Source organism: Salvelinus fontinalis, chromosome 1 (genome assembly GCF_029448725.1).
Source record: "Salvelinus fontinalis isolate EN_2023a chromosome 1, ASM2944872v1, whole genome shotgun sequence".
NCBI classification, from domain to species: domain Eukaryota; kingdom Metazoa; phylum Chordata; class Actinopteri; order Salmoniformes; family Salmonidae; genus Salvelinus; species Salvelinus fontinalis.
In genome coordinates this window covers 62166240-62183664 of record NC_074665.1, presented here as the reverse complement: position 1 = coordinate 62183664, position 17425 = coordinate 62166240, and the positions used below count along the sequence as shown (strand labels likewise).

General features: G+C 43.6%; 1 protein-coding gene across 21 annotated transcripts in view; it reads left to right on the top strand.

Annotated features, from left to right (window-relative positions):
- Nucleotides 1-5666: 5666 nt before the first annotated feature.
- kcnma1a (potassium large conductance calcium-activated channel, subfamily M, alpha member 1a) overlaps nt 5667-17425 on the top strand; it is a 306999-nt gene continuing 295240 nt past the window's right edge. For 11 of the 21 annotated variants that reach the window (XM_055928724.1, XM_055928776.1, XM_055928733.1 and 8 more), the window contains exon 1: nt 5669-6816. In XM_055928724.1, coding sequence (XP_055784699.1) covers nt 6529-6816 — 288 coding nt within the window. In that variant the 5' untranslated portion in view covers nt 5669-6528. Of the gene's footprint in view, nt 6817-17425 lie in introns of all 21 variants that reach the window. The other 10 variants (XM_055928867.1, XM_055928820.1, XM_055928794.1 and 7 more) reach the window with 3 other exon arrangements.

Genomic DNA, 17425 nt, shown 5'->3' with positions numbered 1-17425 from the left:
GGTCTGAGTGGGGAGGGGAAAACTGAAAATTAGCTGTTTTGAAAGTATTTCTTATTGGTCTATTTAATTTACTGCCTGGTGATGTCACCATGCAGGCCAAAACTCCATCCTACCAAAACAGGCAAATGTAAGGTGGTCTTTTCAAACAGGTCTTGCACTAAAAGGGCATTATCATAATTTTCACTTTCAGAGTATTATTCCAAACTAATAGTGGAAACATATAAGACACAGGAAAATCATGTTTTCTTCTACTTAAATACTTTTGAACCCTCCCCTTTGTCTGGAAACAGAGTAGATATTTATTGTCCATTTTGCATTAAAGGTACCCAACCAGATACCACACAGTTACCAAAAGGACAGTTTCAGCACTTGGATGGCCTGGCAGCTGGATGAGAACGCACAGCCGATCCAGAGGTCACATCCCCAGAAATTATACTGAACAAATATTGGAGTCCACCTGCAGTAAATTCAATTTATTGAACATGATTTGGAAAGACACATACCTGTCTATATAAGGTCCCACAGTTGACAGTGCATGTCAGAGCAAAAACCAAGCCATGAGGTCAAAGGAATTGTCCTCAAACCACCAAGACAGGATTGTGTCAAGGCACAGATCCGGGGAAGGGTACCAAAACATTTCTGCAGCGTTGAAGGTCCCCAAGAACACAGTGGCACCCATCATTCTTAGATGGAAGAAGTTTGGAACCACCAAGACTCTCAGCTGATCAACTGGCCAAACTGAGCAATCGGGGAGAAGGGACTAGGTCAGGGAGGTGCCCAAGAACCTGATGATCACTCTCACTCTGAGTTCCAAAGTTCCTCTGTGGAGATGTGAGAATCTTCCAGAAGGACAACTATCTCTGCAGCACTCCACCAATCAGGACTTTATGGTAGAGTGGCCAGACGGAAGCCATTCTTCAGTAAAAGGCACGACAGCCCACTTGGAGTTTTCCTAAAGGACTCTCAAACCATGAGAAAGAAGATTCTCTGGTCTGATGAAACCAAGATTGAACTATTTAGCCTGAATGCCAAGTGTCACGTCTGGAGGAAACCTGGCACCATCCCTACGGTGAAGCATGGTGGTGGTAGCATCATGCTGTGGGGATGTTTTTCAGGGACTGGGAGACTTTTTTTCACAAAAGGGATTTATTACAGACAGAACCCCCGGCTTATAGTGGAGAAATTAACATTACATTATCTGGCAACAGCTCTGGTGGACATTCCTGCAGTCAGCATGCCAATTGCCCGTTCCCTCAAAACTTGAGACATCTGTGGCATTGTCTTGTGTCAAAACGGCACATTTTAGAGTGGCCTTTTATTGTCCCAAGCACAAGGTGCACATGTTTAATGATCATGCGGTTTAATCAGCTTCTTGATATGCCACACTTGTCAGGTGGATGGATTATCTTGGCAAAGTAGAAATGCTCACTAACAGGGATGTAACATATCATAAAAATGTATGGGTGAGGTAAAGGAGGTAGGGTAATGTTTTACAACTACAGGGTTGAGACATGACTTTGAGGAAGAATGACAAAGTTCCTGATGTGTATTCTGTACCACCTTGTCCTCCAAGTCCCCTCCTGTCTTGCCTGTTTTAGAAAAGGGTAGGCTGCTTATGCCTGCCTTCTGTGGTGTCTGTTTCAAGACAGCTGCTGACAGCACATCTTAACTTGAGAAAACTCCCGTCTTACGGCCAGTGATCTTTGCTGTTGCAGCCCTGGCCCAAGCCGCAGCCTTTCTTAGCTTAACATTCCCTCCAACCACATTGCCATGGTGAGAGGTAATGTATATTTGTATTTTCATCTTTCTATCCGGGTAAGTTTTCAGCACCCCATGATTGAGGTCTTCCATCATGATAGTTGCATCCACAATGGCACCTGATTCCCTTTATAGTGCACTAGTTTTGACCAGGGCCCATAGGGCTCTGGCCAAAAGTAGTGCACTTTATAGGAAATAGGGTGCCATTTGGGGACGTAACTGATGACTTCCAGTCCCACCCTTTCGAAATGGCCTGTAGGATTATCACCTGCCTGATGCTAAACCCTTCATCTCTTCACCGGTCCACACTGGGTCGGGTCATATTCATTAGGCACTAAACAGAAGACAACACACAGACAGGGAAGGACAAGCTGAACTTGTCAAATAAGAAAAGCTTTTTATTGTTTTCTGTTGCAAAATGTGCAAAATGCCCAAATTAATATGTCCCAGGGCTAAGCTGGGTGGCTCTACCCTTCCTCAGCTCTCTGGGCCCTACAGGAACTGACTCCTCAGCTGGCACCTTGCCACGACAGCTGGCCAGCCGTAACACACACATGCTTTCCTGGAACATGATCAGTCCAGGATCCTATGGCCTGTCCACTAATAAACACACTGAACACTACGGACAATTTACCATTTAGGGACAGGAGTTTTCCCTAAACATGTGACCGGACTATGAAAAACTCTGGGCCCTCTAGTCATACAGTGGCTGTAGTCTGATAATTAGTAGACCATTTATCATATGTTATGGACACTGCATTGGATCCTGTTGAATCTTATTGCCTACAGATGATTTGTGTAGATATGATATTACCCACTAGCTACATTAGATCTCAATAAAAATGGTTTAAAGAATGACACTGGAATCCATTATATATGGATGGTTCCATATTATGTAGTAGATGTTCTCTTTAACCACGCATGGCTTACATGGGCCTTTGGCTACTTGGAACCCTTTTTTGACACCACATTCCAAAAAGCAAGTTCTGCAGGCTCTAGTTTTGTCTAATCTTGATTATTGTCCAGTCGTGTGGTCCAGTGCTGCAAGGAAAGACCTAGTTAAGCTGAGGCTGGCCCAGAACAGAGTGGCACGTTTTGCTCTTCATTGTAATCAGAGGGCTAATATAAATACTATGCATGCCAGTCTCTCTTGGCTAAGAGTTGAGGAGAGACTGACTGCATCACTTCTTTTTATCAGAAACATTAATGTGTTGAAAATCCCAAATTGTTTACATAGTCAACTTACACACAGCTCTGACACACACAGCTCTGACTTTTCACAGTCCCCAAATCCAGAACAAATTCAAGAAAGCGTACAGTATTATATAGAGCCCTTATTGCATGGAACTTCCTTCCATCCCATATTGCTCAAATAAACAGCAAACCTGGTTTCAAAAAACAGATAAAGCAACACCTCGCGGCCCAACGCCTCTCCCCTACTTGACCTAGATAGTTTGTGTGTATGCATTGATATGTAGGCTACATGTGCCTTTTTAAAAAATGTATGTAGTTGTGTCCTTGAGCTGTTCTTGTCTATTGATGTTCTGTATTATGTAATTCTGTATTCTGTTTTGTGTGGAACCCAGGAAGAGTAGCTGCTGCTTTTGCAACAACTAATGGGGATCATAATAAAATAACAAAATACCAAACTGACCAAAGCTTGGTTGATTTGCATACAACTGGTTGCTTCCTCTCATGTCGGGCCAAACTAGGTCTCTGATGGGGACTATACACAAACAAAGTCCTCACACACACTCCTCAGCCCACCAGAGGCCCTTCAGAGTGCCGCTTGGAGCGTTGTATTTCTTTGATCTACATGTATTTCAAAATCTGTTATTTAGAAATGTATGAAACCTGCCTTAGCGTGTAAGGAGGACACCTACTGATGTATGAAACCTGCCTTAGCGTGTAAGGAGGACACCTACTGCAGCATATGAGTCACTGTTCCGATAAGGCGAATTTCATCAACATTTGTAATATTTATTTTCTTCCAAAATAAGAGAATATGAAATAAATGCAGACCAGACCATTATAAAATCCAGGTGCAATACAAAAGTCAACATATACCAACAAATCAACAATGCTTTGATCAGAGTGGGTTTCCCTTGCCTTATTGAAATAGTGATTCATGATGTGTTGACGCTATATTGACTTAATCTTGCAGTTCTTTATATGTCCAGCAGGAGGACAACTAGCATGTGTCCATGCAGTACTATACTGAGAGAGAACAGCAGAGGTTGCATTCATAACCTCTCATAGGTTACTATCGAGTGTAACATCAGTATATAATTTAAAGCACTAAATAAACCCATGTATACATCTGTAACATTAATACTGATTAGTATAGTTCGGCAAGACATGTTGGGCTCATTTCAAGTATAACAGTACAAAACACTGAATCAAAAATAAAAGTTTAACATTTAATTCATTTATATGGAATTTGATTTCATTTAAAGATTCAATGTCTTTAAAGAGACAGAGTTCAGTAAAGATGTGGAAAGGGAAAGGGTTGGCAGTACAGGCCTATACACCTTCCTCCTTAGTGTCACTACACTACAGAAGATCATTAACACTGATTTGTGACATCTCCATTTAGAATGAAATCAAACTGCTTATAAAGACATACAGCAAAGCTTTATTCCTCCAATAAGCTCGCCTTTCACAGCCCATCCACCAGATTGCAGATTTGGTTATGACAGCTATTTCGGTTGAGGGAATAATCTTCCTACACTATAAATCAGCAGCATATAGCTCCCACTGACTCCACAGTATATCTTCTTTACACCTCAGTTAAACTGGATGTATGTTTACATTCTAAATATAAATGGTCTGACCAGGAGATCCTGTGTCCTAGTAACGACCAGCCTAACTAAGACCGACATACTCTCACACGCCAAGAAAAACATGGAGTGTATGAATGAATGAATTAACAAATGAATGAAAGAAGGAATGAATGAGAGGAGGGATTAATAAATTATGGAATGGAGGGATGGGTGAACGAGTGGATTCATTAATTACATGATTAACCATTAATATAACATGGATATAGTAATTTTGGTGGCTTAGCTGTCACCTTAACAAGTAGGCTACACATCTCCCTCAAACTGTTGATTAATGAGATATATTTGATATGCGTATCCTTGGTCTTATCAACACTGATCTGAGAGCAGTTTAACAGTGTAGTTAGTGAATAACCTGGTGAAAACTCATCAAAGCACAGAGATAATAAGAGAGGTGTTAAAACAGTGTAGCACACTATGACCTCTGACAAGACAAGAGGTCTGGACCTTTATGACACATGGTAGGCCTAGTGCACTTGCCCTGGAATGTTGACATCACTGGTTCCAGTCCCAGCTGTGGATTCCCATGCCCTCTGTGACATCCTGTCCTGGGACACAGCCATGTCCTTCCATAGGCTATTGATGCACCGGTTCCGGTCTTATCCTGTGTCTAATTGTCTTCAGAATCTAAAGACTAATAGACTGGGGGCAGAATAAGGTCTTTGGCAATGGAAACACCTGTTGTCGGTGAATGATTGAAGGAGTCTCCTTCAAAATGCAGATGAAAATAAGCCAATGTCATTTACAGATCGCAGAGAATAAGAGAACATCTTCATCATAGTGTCAGTGGCTGTGTAGCAAGGGAATTCCTATCGGATTCAGTTCTGAGAATACAAATGGGGACAACTGCTGTGTTCCATGCGCTCGATAGAATCATCTGTGGCCAAGCTAATAATGGTCTTAAAATGGAAGCCTTGGCATTTCACGCCAAAGCTGCTGCTGCATCACAGTAGGATAGTTATAGTGGGCTGCTGCTCAAATGAACAGAGACAGAGCGCAGCACGACAGTCACATATGCAGCTCAGAGACATGCGTCATTTTAAACACAACTACATTACACGGAAAGAACGCAATGTAGGCTGTTGCCTAAGTACTGACTGAGACAAGGGGCTGCTTGGCACTTCGTATAAATATCCGCGCTCAGCCGTATTACTGCGCTCTTTATGCCCTTCTTTATTATTAGAGCTACGCCCCGCCCCTCCTACCTGTTCATCTCGCCAGGGTTCTCTGGGCGAGCGGATTTGACAGGCGCAATCAGCTGGCGGATCTGCGCGAGCCTGGGCGGGAGCAGAGGAACAGTGACGGAAAACAACATTTACCCGAGAGCTTATCATTGTTTGCTGAATTTAGTGGAAACACCGTTAGATTAGGTATTTTGTGTTTTCGCATCGTGGCAACCGTTTGGGGACTTGAAATATATTCAGCCATTCGAAAACCATATAGGCTATCGATTATATTGGCGTTTAGAAAAGTGACATCGATTGTCCGCCGTTAATCGACGGAATCACTGGACGGAAGACGGTTTGAGAGGCCAGACAGAAGGTGGTTGAAGAAAACAGCCTTGGTTTAATGTCGCTGCGCCTATCATAATCTGAAACATTGGCAGCCTCGACGCCTGCTAGATGAGACCATCTTTACCATGGCATTTGTCCTGAAAGACATGGAAAACCCCTAAAAATAAAAAACGCTCAACGTTCATCATTACTGCGGATTTAAATGCCTCTCGCGAATGGACATCGACCGCTATTTCGGTCCAGTTTGTGCTTGCGGCGTTCTCCACTGTAGCGGAAATCTGAACTAGATTGCAATAAACAGTTTAGTGCGTGCGGGTGACAATAATATAGGACGCGAAGGGGGGTATTTTTGTTTCAAGCAATATGGCTGGTGAGTGGGGCTGGGGACGCTGGCACAGGCTCTCCAAGGCTCCTAGATGCTAGCTGAGCCGGATGCCACCGTTCTCCATGGAAGCGGCAACTCTATGATGAGTAGAAATATCTATCATAATAAAAATCAGGACTCCTCGATCTCTATATCCAAGATGGACGTGATCATCCCCTTCTCGCCAGACGTGCCCTGCGACAATAATGGCCAACGCATGTGGTGGGCATTCCTTGCCTCCTCTATGGTGACGTTTTTCGGGGGTCTCTTCATCATTCTCCTTTGGAGGACCCTTAAATACCTGTGGACCGTGTGCTGCCACTGCAACACCAAAAAGAAGGTAGGCTAATGACAAACACATAAACCGTTGGTTGTTGATGTGGCGCTCATAACATCAACGGTATCTCGTGCGTAATTTAACCTTTATGGTGACATATATTGCGCCACTCACTGTCTTAATTTACACATTTAACTGTATACCCTATGACCGACCCGACGTTGTCACCCATTGTTTATAAGAGCTTACCAGCCTGGGCCGAGGCGGTTGATTTACCATGGCATATTGACTTGAGTCCAATTCGTGTTGTGTTGCATTGGCCTTCACTGTGAAAGTGACTCACCATTACTTACACAGTACGAGGAGCTGCCCCATAGCTAGAACAACTGTCACCCACCTGCAACAACAGGCCAGTCTGTGGTAAGGGAGTACACAGAATATAGGCTACCAACTTCTCTATTTTATCTTCATCCATGGTTATATTCCAGACCCGTGGTCTACCCGTTATTACATGTTTTTCTCAGTACAATCAATGCTTTGTATATATCAGTATTTCAGTAGAGTCAATGCTTGGCACATGTCCGTTTTTCGGTATTAACAATACTTGGTATATATCAGTATTCAAATCAATGTTTATTGGTTGAGTACACATTTGCAGGTGTTATAGCAGGTGCAGCGAAATGCTCCAACAGTGCAGTAGAATTCCAAAAAATCTGAAATAAATAACAATCCAAAGTAGATATATTAGAGTGAGAATCCAGAATATAAATAACTCGGGTGGCTGAGGTCCTTTTAATGAGCTTCTTGGCCTTCCTTTGACACAGAGTACTGTAAATGGAGGACAGTGGGCCCCCGGTGACGCATTGGGCTGACTGCACCACCCTCTGGAGAACCTTGTGGTTGAGAGTGGTGCAGTCGCCGTACCAGGCGGTGATGTAGCCCAACATAATGCTCTCAATGGTGCATCTGTAGAAGTTTGTGAGGGTCTTAGGGGCCATGCCGAATTTCTTCACCCGCCTGTGGTTTGAGGTGCTGTTGCACTTTCTTCACAACGATGTCTGTGTGGTGGGACCATTTCAGGTCCTCATTGATGTGCACGCCAAGGAACTTGAATCTTTTGACTCTCTCCACTGTGGCCCCGTGGATGAGGGCTTCCTCCCTCTTCTTTTTCCTGTAGTGTACGATCAGCTCCTTTTGTTTTTTTTGACGTTGAGAGGTTATTTTCCTGTCACCACTCCACCAAGGCGCTAACGTTGTCCCTGTAGGTTGTCTCGTTGTTGTTGTTGGTAATCAGGCCTACCACTGTTGTGTCGTCAGCAAACTTGATGATTGAGCTGGAGTCGTGCGTAGCCAGTCATGGGTGAACAGGGAGTACATGAGGGGGCCCCCGTGTTGAGGGTCAGCGTGGTGGAGGTGTTGTTGCCTACCCTCACCACCTGGGGTCGGCCAGTCAGGAAGTCTATGACCCAGTTGCAGAGGGAAGAGTTCTTATTTCAGGGTAATCAATGCTTGGTATATTTCAATATTCTTTGTCTGTGAAATGCCTGGTTGTGTTGCTTGAGTAATGTAACCTGAATGGTTGATCTAGAAATAGACTGTATGGATGTCCCTGCTGTGCTGACTGCCTAGTTGGTTCGCCCCAGTGCTACAGTAGGTTAGGGGTGGCCCACATAAAACATGAATCATGTATGAATCACCTTTGGGTAAAAGCCTGCTTCAGTTTGTTATGACTCACTGTGTTCTATAGGGCACAAGTGGTCATCTGGTTGGTTGAGCCGACTAGTTATAGAGAACTCCGAGGTGGGCACGTCGCACATAAATTGCACAAACAACATGCACATCACATTGTACACATAACATACCCTGCAACTCAAAGAGCATTTCATAGTAATCGCTGTTGATGTTTTCACCAGTCTTTGCACAGATGATGCCGTTGGTTAAATAAAGTCATTCTATTCAAAATGTCTAGTTTAGTTGAGGTTCTGTCCTGGTGTATTTCACCCTACTGTCTAGCATTATGGTTGAATCTGACAAATCCTTGCTCTTATTTTTTTATTTTAATTATTATATATTTTTTTTACCTTTTATTTAACAAGGCATGCCAGAACAAATTCCTATTTACGGTGACTGCCTACACTGGTCAAACCCGGGTGATGCTGGGCCAATGGAACTCCCAATCCCGGCCAGTTGTGATATAGCCTGGAATCGAACCAGGGTGTCTGTAGTGATGCCTCAAGCACTGATATGCAGTGCCTTAGGGCTCCCGAGTGGAGCAGCGATCTATGAGGAAACTGTTTTAAGAATCATGTGACACTTTGACCCAATCAGATGGACATGTGAGAATACATTAGTAGACAGACTGTGGCTGTGTAGTTATCCATCCATACTTTGTATCGAGAGATGGACAGAGAAAATCAGAGAGAGAGACCTGAGAGCGTGACCTTGCTCACCCTTGATGCTGTTTGGGTCGCTTCCAGTTCAAATAGGGCTGAGTCATGTGCCTCTCTCTCTTTCTGCCTCTCTGCAAAGTCCTCCTGGCATAGGGCAAGCAACGGCCCGTTACTGCCCATCTATGTTGAGCATTGTATCGTGACAGCCAGGGGCATCAGAGCGAGGACGGCAGGGCAGGCAGAGGGCTCTCTTCCCATTCTCCCTCCCTCCTACACCCTCCATCTTTTGACCACCATCCCTCTATCCTCCCTCCAATGTGTCTTGTTTCTGGGTTATATAATAGTAGGGAAAGCACAGAGCCAGATCACATTTAGGTAGATCATGGCAGATTGCATTGCACCCCTAAAGCCGATTTGGGGGCGATGTGAAACCGGGCATTATGTTGATTGTTGTTGATGTGACAATGGCCCCTCTGGTTCTGAGTAATTTAAAGACTGAATCCAAATTTGAGAAACGCACGAATGAAACTACTTCACATTTAAATCGACCGTTGATCTCAATGGGAAATTTGTGCTAAGATTTGAGTTGCATGCGTTTGTCTGCATATCAAATTAGGATGAGGCCAGGGAGATCTAAAGAGTTAACAGGATCTCCGAAGTTTCTTTCCTTCATTATGTCTTAATTATGAACACATCACCCAGGCCAGCGAGCCAACAGGCAGCCCTGCTGAAACTCACCCAGGACGGGCCTTAGTACCTGGGGAGAGGTTCTAACACAACCAGGCCTGACCTGGGTCTCTGAATGGATCACCTGCCTTTCTCAGTATAATGTATACAAACTGAGCAATCGGGGGAGAAGGGCCTTGGTCATGGAGGTGACTAACAACCTGATGGTCACTCTGACAGAGCTCCTGAGTTCCTCTGTGGAGATAGTTGTTCTTCTGGAAGGTTCTCCCATGTCTGCAGCACTCCACCAATCAGGCCTTTTATGGTAGTGGCCAGACGGAAGCCACTCCTCAGTAAAAGGCACATGACAGCTTGCTTGATGTTTGCCAAAAGGCACCTAAAAGACACTCAGACCATGAGAAACAAGATTCTCTGGTCTGATGAAGCCAAGATTGAACTCTGGCCTGAATGCCAGGGTTCATGTCCGGAGGAAACCAGGCACCTCTCATCACCTGGCCAATACCATCCCTACGGTGAAGCGTGGTGGCATCATCATGCTGTTTGGATGTTTTTCAGCGGCAGGGACTGGGAGACTAGTCAGGATTGAGAGCAAGATGAACTGAGCAAAGTACAGAGAGATAATTGATGACAACCTGCTCCAGAATGCTCAGGACCTCGGACTGGGGCAAAGGTTCACCTTCCAACAGGTCAACAACCCTAAGCACACAGCCAAGACAATGCAGGAGTGGCTGTGCAGGAGTCACCAGACATCACAGGCAACAATGTCGCCTATGGACAAATCCCACCGTTCCTGGACCAGACAGGACTAGCAAAAAGTGCTCTTCACTGTCGAGTCACGGTTTTGTCTCACCAGGGGTGATGGTCAGATTTTCGTTTATTGTGGAAGGAATGAGTGTTACACCGAGGCCTGTACTCTGGAGCGGGATCGGTTTGGAGGTGAAGTGTCCGTCATGGTCTGGGGCGGTGTGTCACAACATCGGACTGAGCTTGTCGTCATTGCAGGGAAGACATCCTCCTCCCTCATGCGGTACCCTTCCTGCAGGCTCATCCTGACATGAACCTCCAGCATGACAATGCCACCAGCCGTACTGCTCATTCTGTGCGTGATTTCCTGCAGGACAGGAATGTCAGTGTTCTGCCATGGCCAGCGAAGAGGCCGGACCTCAATCCCATTGAGCACGTCTGGGACCTGTTGGATCGGAGGGTTAGGGCAGGTGCCTTGGTGGAAGAGTGGGGTAACATCTCACAGCAAGAACTGGCAAATCTGGTTCAGTCCATGAGGAGGAGATGCACTGCAGTACTTAATGCAGCTGGTGGCCACACCAGATGATGACTGTTACTTTTGATTTTGACCCCCCCTTTGTTCAGGGACACATTATTCCATTTCTGTTAGTCACATGACTGTGGAACTTGTTCAGTTTATGTCTCAGTTGTTGAATCTTGTTATGTTCATACAAATATTTAAACATGTCAAGTTTGCTGAAAATAAACGTAGTTGACAGTGAGAGGATGTTTTTTTTTTGTTGCTGAGTTTATATCTCAGATAAAGGTCAGACACTTGTTTCATCAAATAATTATTGTATATATTTTTATGATACTTCAAGGGCTCTTAAAATTCTAACTCAAATAGATAGATGATCCTTGATATGATCCCCGGCTCAGACAGGGCTTAGTCTGTAGAGGGTTTTAACCGTTACGCCAAGATGTCTGAACATCTTGATGAGGTCCCTAGGTGATGTGTTAAGGTCAATGGCGGTTCTAGCTTGTATGGCTCTCTGGTCGATATATATATATATATATATATATATATATATATATATATATATATATATATATATATATATATATATATATATATATATATATATATAAACACAAAAATAAGACTCGTAACAAAGACAAATATGGAAAAATGGTAGTATATAAAAAAAGAGAATCTAATTATTACACTTACCCTATTGCTAACAAAAAAACATACAAATTAAACTCAATTGCACAAATCCTATATTACACAAATAGAATAACACACTTATAAAGAAGAGAACCTGAATATTACACTATTGCACTTCAAACAAGCAACACAAACTAAATTGCACAACTAATTGCATTAGTACTGTACAAAGTTAGAGGTGCACTATTTGATAGATTCCCCCACTCCCCCTACCTCGGGCTTCCAGTGGGGAGGCCTGAGGTCAACCTACCCCCGCCCCCCTCCCATCTCGTACTTCTGAGTGGGAGACCTTCCCAGGCAGTAGCCTGCCTAGCTCACAAACTAGAATCAGGGCGCCCACTTCGACAAGGTTAATTGACCCACAGTCCCAGAAGGTGACATGATATCATGGACGTGACGTGCAAATGAGCGATAGAAAACCGATCGCGCACGTCACCATTCGGAATAATATTATTTGTACATTTTTTTTAAATGTGTATTTTTTTAAAACTTTTGTTTTGTGAGCCCCATGCCGCCCCCGGCAAGATGCTGCCCTGGGCGGCAGCCCATGTCGCCTATGCCTAAATTTGCTTCTGGTTAAGGTCACTACATTATTGATTAGGCCTGGAAATTGCCAGAGACCTCACAATACGATACTTAGGTGCCGATACGATATGTATTGCGATGCTCACGATTCTATATGTATTGCAATTCGATACTGTAATTTTATTGCAATTCAATGTCCTTAACCTAGTGCTCATCATATGTCTGCTGCAGAGGAACAAGAGAGAACTTTGAAAAAATGTGTTTCGATAAGTCATTGAAATAAGTGCTTAAAGCAAATGGGCTCCCTATTTTTAAAAGTAGACGGAGAACAAGCTATGAAGGAAAAATACTGCTGTTCTGGTGCATGTCTAGGAAATTACTGCAAAAATTATATGCTATATTGTCAAATATCATCCGATCTGTAACTGTATTGATTACCTTCGTTGGAAAGTGAGGCAGCGACAGCATACATTTTTTCTCCTAACTGAAAAGAATGTAAAAAAGGAGTCAGTCCATCATAGAGCCACGTATAACTGCTAGATAATGACACTATTCTATGCTGCAATATGTACCCATGCTATTTAGACTGTCATTTAGCTGGCTGTCAATTCATTGTCAGTTTATTTATCCATAGCTCGGCTGATCTAAAATGGCATCATCATATGTCTTCTTGTACAGCTACAAATATGCTCATACACATCAACCCACACACGGCATAATGAAGCATCCATCGTGTGTCTGCTGGTGTGTATCCCTCCGTATCAAGTTTCCTCTAAATGTAGAACTGCTATAAGAAGGTCCTCACTGTTAGGGCTCCATGTTGTTTCCCTTGTGGGGGGAAAGGGAAGGCAGGGCAGAGCAGGGCTAGTCCTTCGGGGGTGACTTTGGTAGGAGGGTGTTGGTTTGACACTTGGCCACAGAGGGAACAAGCTTGTTAGGAGTATTAAGGAGGGAAACCAGATCTGTGTTGAGCTGAATGGCGCGGCCGGCTCCGTTGGCATGGTATTAGTAACGTGATGCGGCCCCACAGGGCTTAGTACTGGGGATACTGGGAACGGGGAATCGCGGGTGACAACTGGAGCTGGAAACTGATGGGTCGGGTGAGTCAGTAGGAGGTGGAAATTGAGGGGCTGCGGGCGTGAGGCGTGTGTGTGTGGTGTTGCATTTCCTGTCCCTACCCCTGTCTCTCTACCATCCCTGGGTTATGTCCCAATATTTTCAAATGACTTCCTCTCCTTTAACCTCATCTCCTCACCTTGTCTCCTCCCCTCCTGATCACTGGATGGGGTGCCCACCTAATTGTACTCAACTCAGGGTTCACATAGGAAAGGAGATGAGGAAAGTAAAGTATTCCAATCCAGATAATTGGAACACAGCCTCTGCCTCTCACATTCACTCTGCCCGGGGGTTTTCTGCAGAAGAGGAAAATCTCCAATCCTAATGTAGCTATGTGCATATCTAACACTGAATCTTTGTATGTTGCTTAGGCTACAATTAGGCTGGGGTTAATTCTAGCTGAGGTGAGTGCTGCTCATGATCATCTTCATCTAGTTTTCTCATTTATTAGCACTGATCAGAACATTTTGTTACAATGTAGCTTAACCCCCTAAATAACATCACAAAAATATCCCCATCAAAATCCGTCAGTTTAGAGTTATGGCGTTTGCATTGGCTGCGTCTCAATCCACCGCATCCGCCGGTGTTGCACTTCCGCATCTGCGGTAAAAGTTGGCAGAGCTGCAGCGGTGTTTGTCAGACCTATCCTTTTTTCCATTTCTTATATTTTTTTCATTTTCTCCCCAATTTTCGTGGTATCCAATCGCTAGTAATTACTATCTTGTCTCATCGCTACAACTCCCGTACGGGCTCGGGAGAGACGAAGGTCGAAAGCCATGCGTCCTCCGAAGCACAACCCAACCAAGCCGCACTGCTTCTTAACACAGCGCGCCTCCAACCCGGAAGCCAGCCGCACCAATGTGTCGGAGGAAACACCGTGTACCTGGCCCCCTCGGTTAGCGCGCACTGCGCCCGGCCTGCCAGAGGAGTCGCTGGAGCGCGATGAGACAAGGATATCCCTACCGGCCAAACCCTCCCTGACCCGGACGACGCTATGCCAATTGTGCGTCGCCCCACGGACCTCCCGGTCGTGGCCGGCTGCGATGCAGTGCCCTAGACCACTGCGCCACCCGGGAGGCCACCTTTTTTCCATTTCTGAATGTGTTATTCAATATGTTTCTATTTAGTAGTGAAGGCCAAAATCTATATTTTATCATATACACTGCTCAAAAAAATAAAGGGAACACTTAAACAACACAATGTAACTCCAAGTCAATCACACTTCTGTTAAATCAAACTGTCCACTTAGGAAGCAACGCCGATTGACAATAAATTTCACATGCTGTTGTGCAAATGGAATAGACAAAAGGTGGAAATTATAGGCAATTAGCAAGACACCCCCCCAAAACAAGAGTGATTCTGCAGGTGGTGACCACAGACCACTTCTCAGTTCCTATGCTTCCTGGCTGATGTTTTGGTCACTTTTGAATGCTGGCGGTGTTCTCACTCTAGTGGTAGCATGAGATGGAGTCTACAACCCACACAAGTGGCTCAGGTAGTGCAGTTCATCCAGGATGGCACATCAATGCGAGCTGTGGCAAAAAGGTTTGCTGTGTCTGTCAGCGTAGTGTCCAGCGCATGCAGGCGCTACCAGGAGACAGGCCAGTACATCAGGAGACGTGGAGGAGGCCGGAGGAGGGCAACAACCCAGCAGCAGGACCGCTACCTCCGCCTTAGTGCAAGGAGGTGCACTGCCAGCGCCCTGCAAAATGACCTCCAGCAGGCCACAAATGTGCATTATTATTTTCTATGGGTATCATGGTGAAGATACTCATAATCTAAGATCCTACACCTGCTCCCTAAGAAAGCAGAGTGAGAGTAGGAAAAAAAGCTAATGTGGATTTTAAAAAGTGAGAATAGAATTTCAGGAAATAATCTTTAAAAAAGCTACATTTTCTTTCAGCATGGCAGAATATGTAGAATCCCTGTAAATTAGCTTTAAAACGGCAACGTTCTCTCTCAGCTCCATTGCAAAATGTGTATAATTGCAGGAAATGTGCTTTAAAATTGCAAAAATTGGTCTTGGCTCCGTTCCTACGTAATTTCAATGCACTGTTATGACTCAAAGAAGAGTTCAACTATAAGGTGTTTTTATTTTAGCTCTCCTAGCTGTGCAGTGGAGAATCTCCATGGAGCCAAGAGACATTTTTTGCAAATTTCCTACAATTATACACATTTTGCAATGGAGCTCAGAGAAATTATTTAAGTTGAGAGTTAGAATAGTAAAATTATTAACTGTTGAGAGTTAGAATAGTAGAATACACGAGGTGCGATTTCAAAAATTGGTTATGCATCAGCAGTTTTCCTTTATGACACTGTTAGCCCATGTCAGTAAAAACATGTTGATTGATTAATTAGTCTAGTTAGTCCAGCCAGCTATCTACACTTGTAGTAATCATGGCTGAATTACTGACCGGGCACATGCCCAGGGGCCCTGACCTTCAGGGGGCCCACATTCTTTTGATTTCTTTAGTCATTTTCAGTCAGATATCATATTAAAGGGACAATTCAAAATTGTTGAACTTTATATTCATCTCCAGCACCTAACATCAAAATATGTGAAAATGGTGTTTTTATGTTTTGTAGTAAAAAAGATAGAGGAAGATAACATCATCGGTCTGCATCATGTGATACTAAACAGTTATTAGTAGGCATTGCCTCCTAATTGTCCACTAATTGGTTTATGATATAATTTGTATTTTTTGCTACTAAACACAGAAACACCATTTCACATATGTTGATGTTAGGGTGGTGCTGGAGATAATGAATATGAAGTTTTAACATTTTTGAAATGTCCGTTTTAACATGGCATAAGTAATGGATGGCAAAATGTGTAGAATTGCAGGAAAATAGCTGTTCAACTGCACACTTTTTTTTCTGTAAAGAACTTATTTGTTTACCTTTTGTTTCCGAAATACTTTTTCTGCTAACATCCCTTTGTACGTATTAATTTATCGGTTTTTAATCCCAGTACTGAGTTACTGTGAGTTCATGTGTAGTGGCTAATTGTATAGCTAATAAGCTATGCATTTGTAGATTAACTGGTGTGAATGAAGCCACAGCAGCCAAGGTGATTTTTGCTTGTTTTTGCTCTTCTCCAAATAGCCTTTTAGAGGTTTAACAACAAAAAACGTCCAACTGGACATCACTATAACGCAAACCCTGGCCATGGCCCTGGGCTTGAGGTATGTTTCAAAATAAAACTTTTTTGTTGTACTGTATGAGTGTGGTTTAACACGATCCTGTGACACTCAAGTTGTGTGGTAAAAATATTCTTTATATTTTATTATGTTATATTCTTACTATAGTATGTGTGTTTACTGTGATCAGGGCAGGGGAATAAGTGTGTCTTGTCTGTTTTTAATGGACAAAATAACAACTTATTGATTTCATTTGCATGGCACAGCCATGTAGCCGATAGGCAGCACAGACAATAACATTATTAATCTCAAAATATGCTATTCTATTATTTAGAAATACATTTAATTAATCTTCAAATATTTCTTAGGTCCTGCCTAAACAAATTAATAATAGATTTTTTTGTGACGATGTATATTCAATGGATTTATTAAAATAGACACCAACCCACATCTGCATACCCCCCCCCCCCCCCCACTCGTCGCTGGCATACCATGGGATGTGTAAAAGGCTTATGTCAGCAAGAATGTGGTAAAAGTGGGCCTGTTTGAAATGGGGTCATATAAACATTGCCCTTTTTTGTTTTTTTTTAGGCAACATACCGTAAATCCGATTTGAAAAGTGTCTTAGTCCCAGTGTTGATGACTTGCACTTCCTACTAGTGCTGCCTCACTGTAGTGCAGGGGTTCTCAAACTTTTTTTCACTCGGGGGGGCCCCCCTTCCAGCAATGGGGAACAACCTGTACCCCCCGCTGCACTTGCCATGTCTATTTCTATGGGTACAAGCGCTGTTCATGACACACACTGTTCACACCCCTCTTGTTGGTGGAGAGTTTAGCAGGTTTAAACTGTATTTCCTGCAATT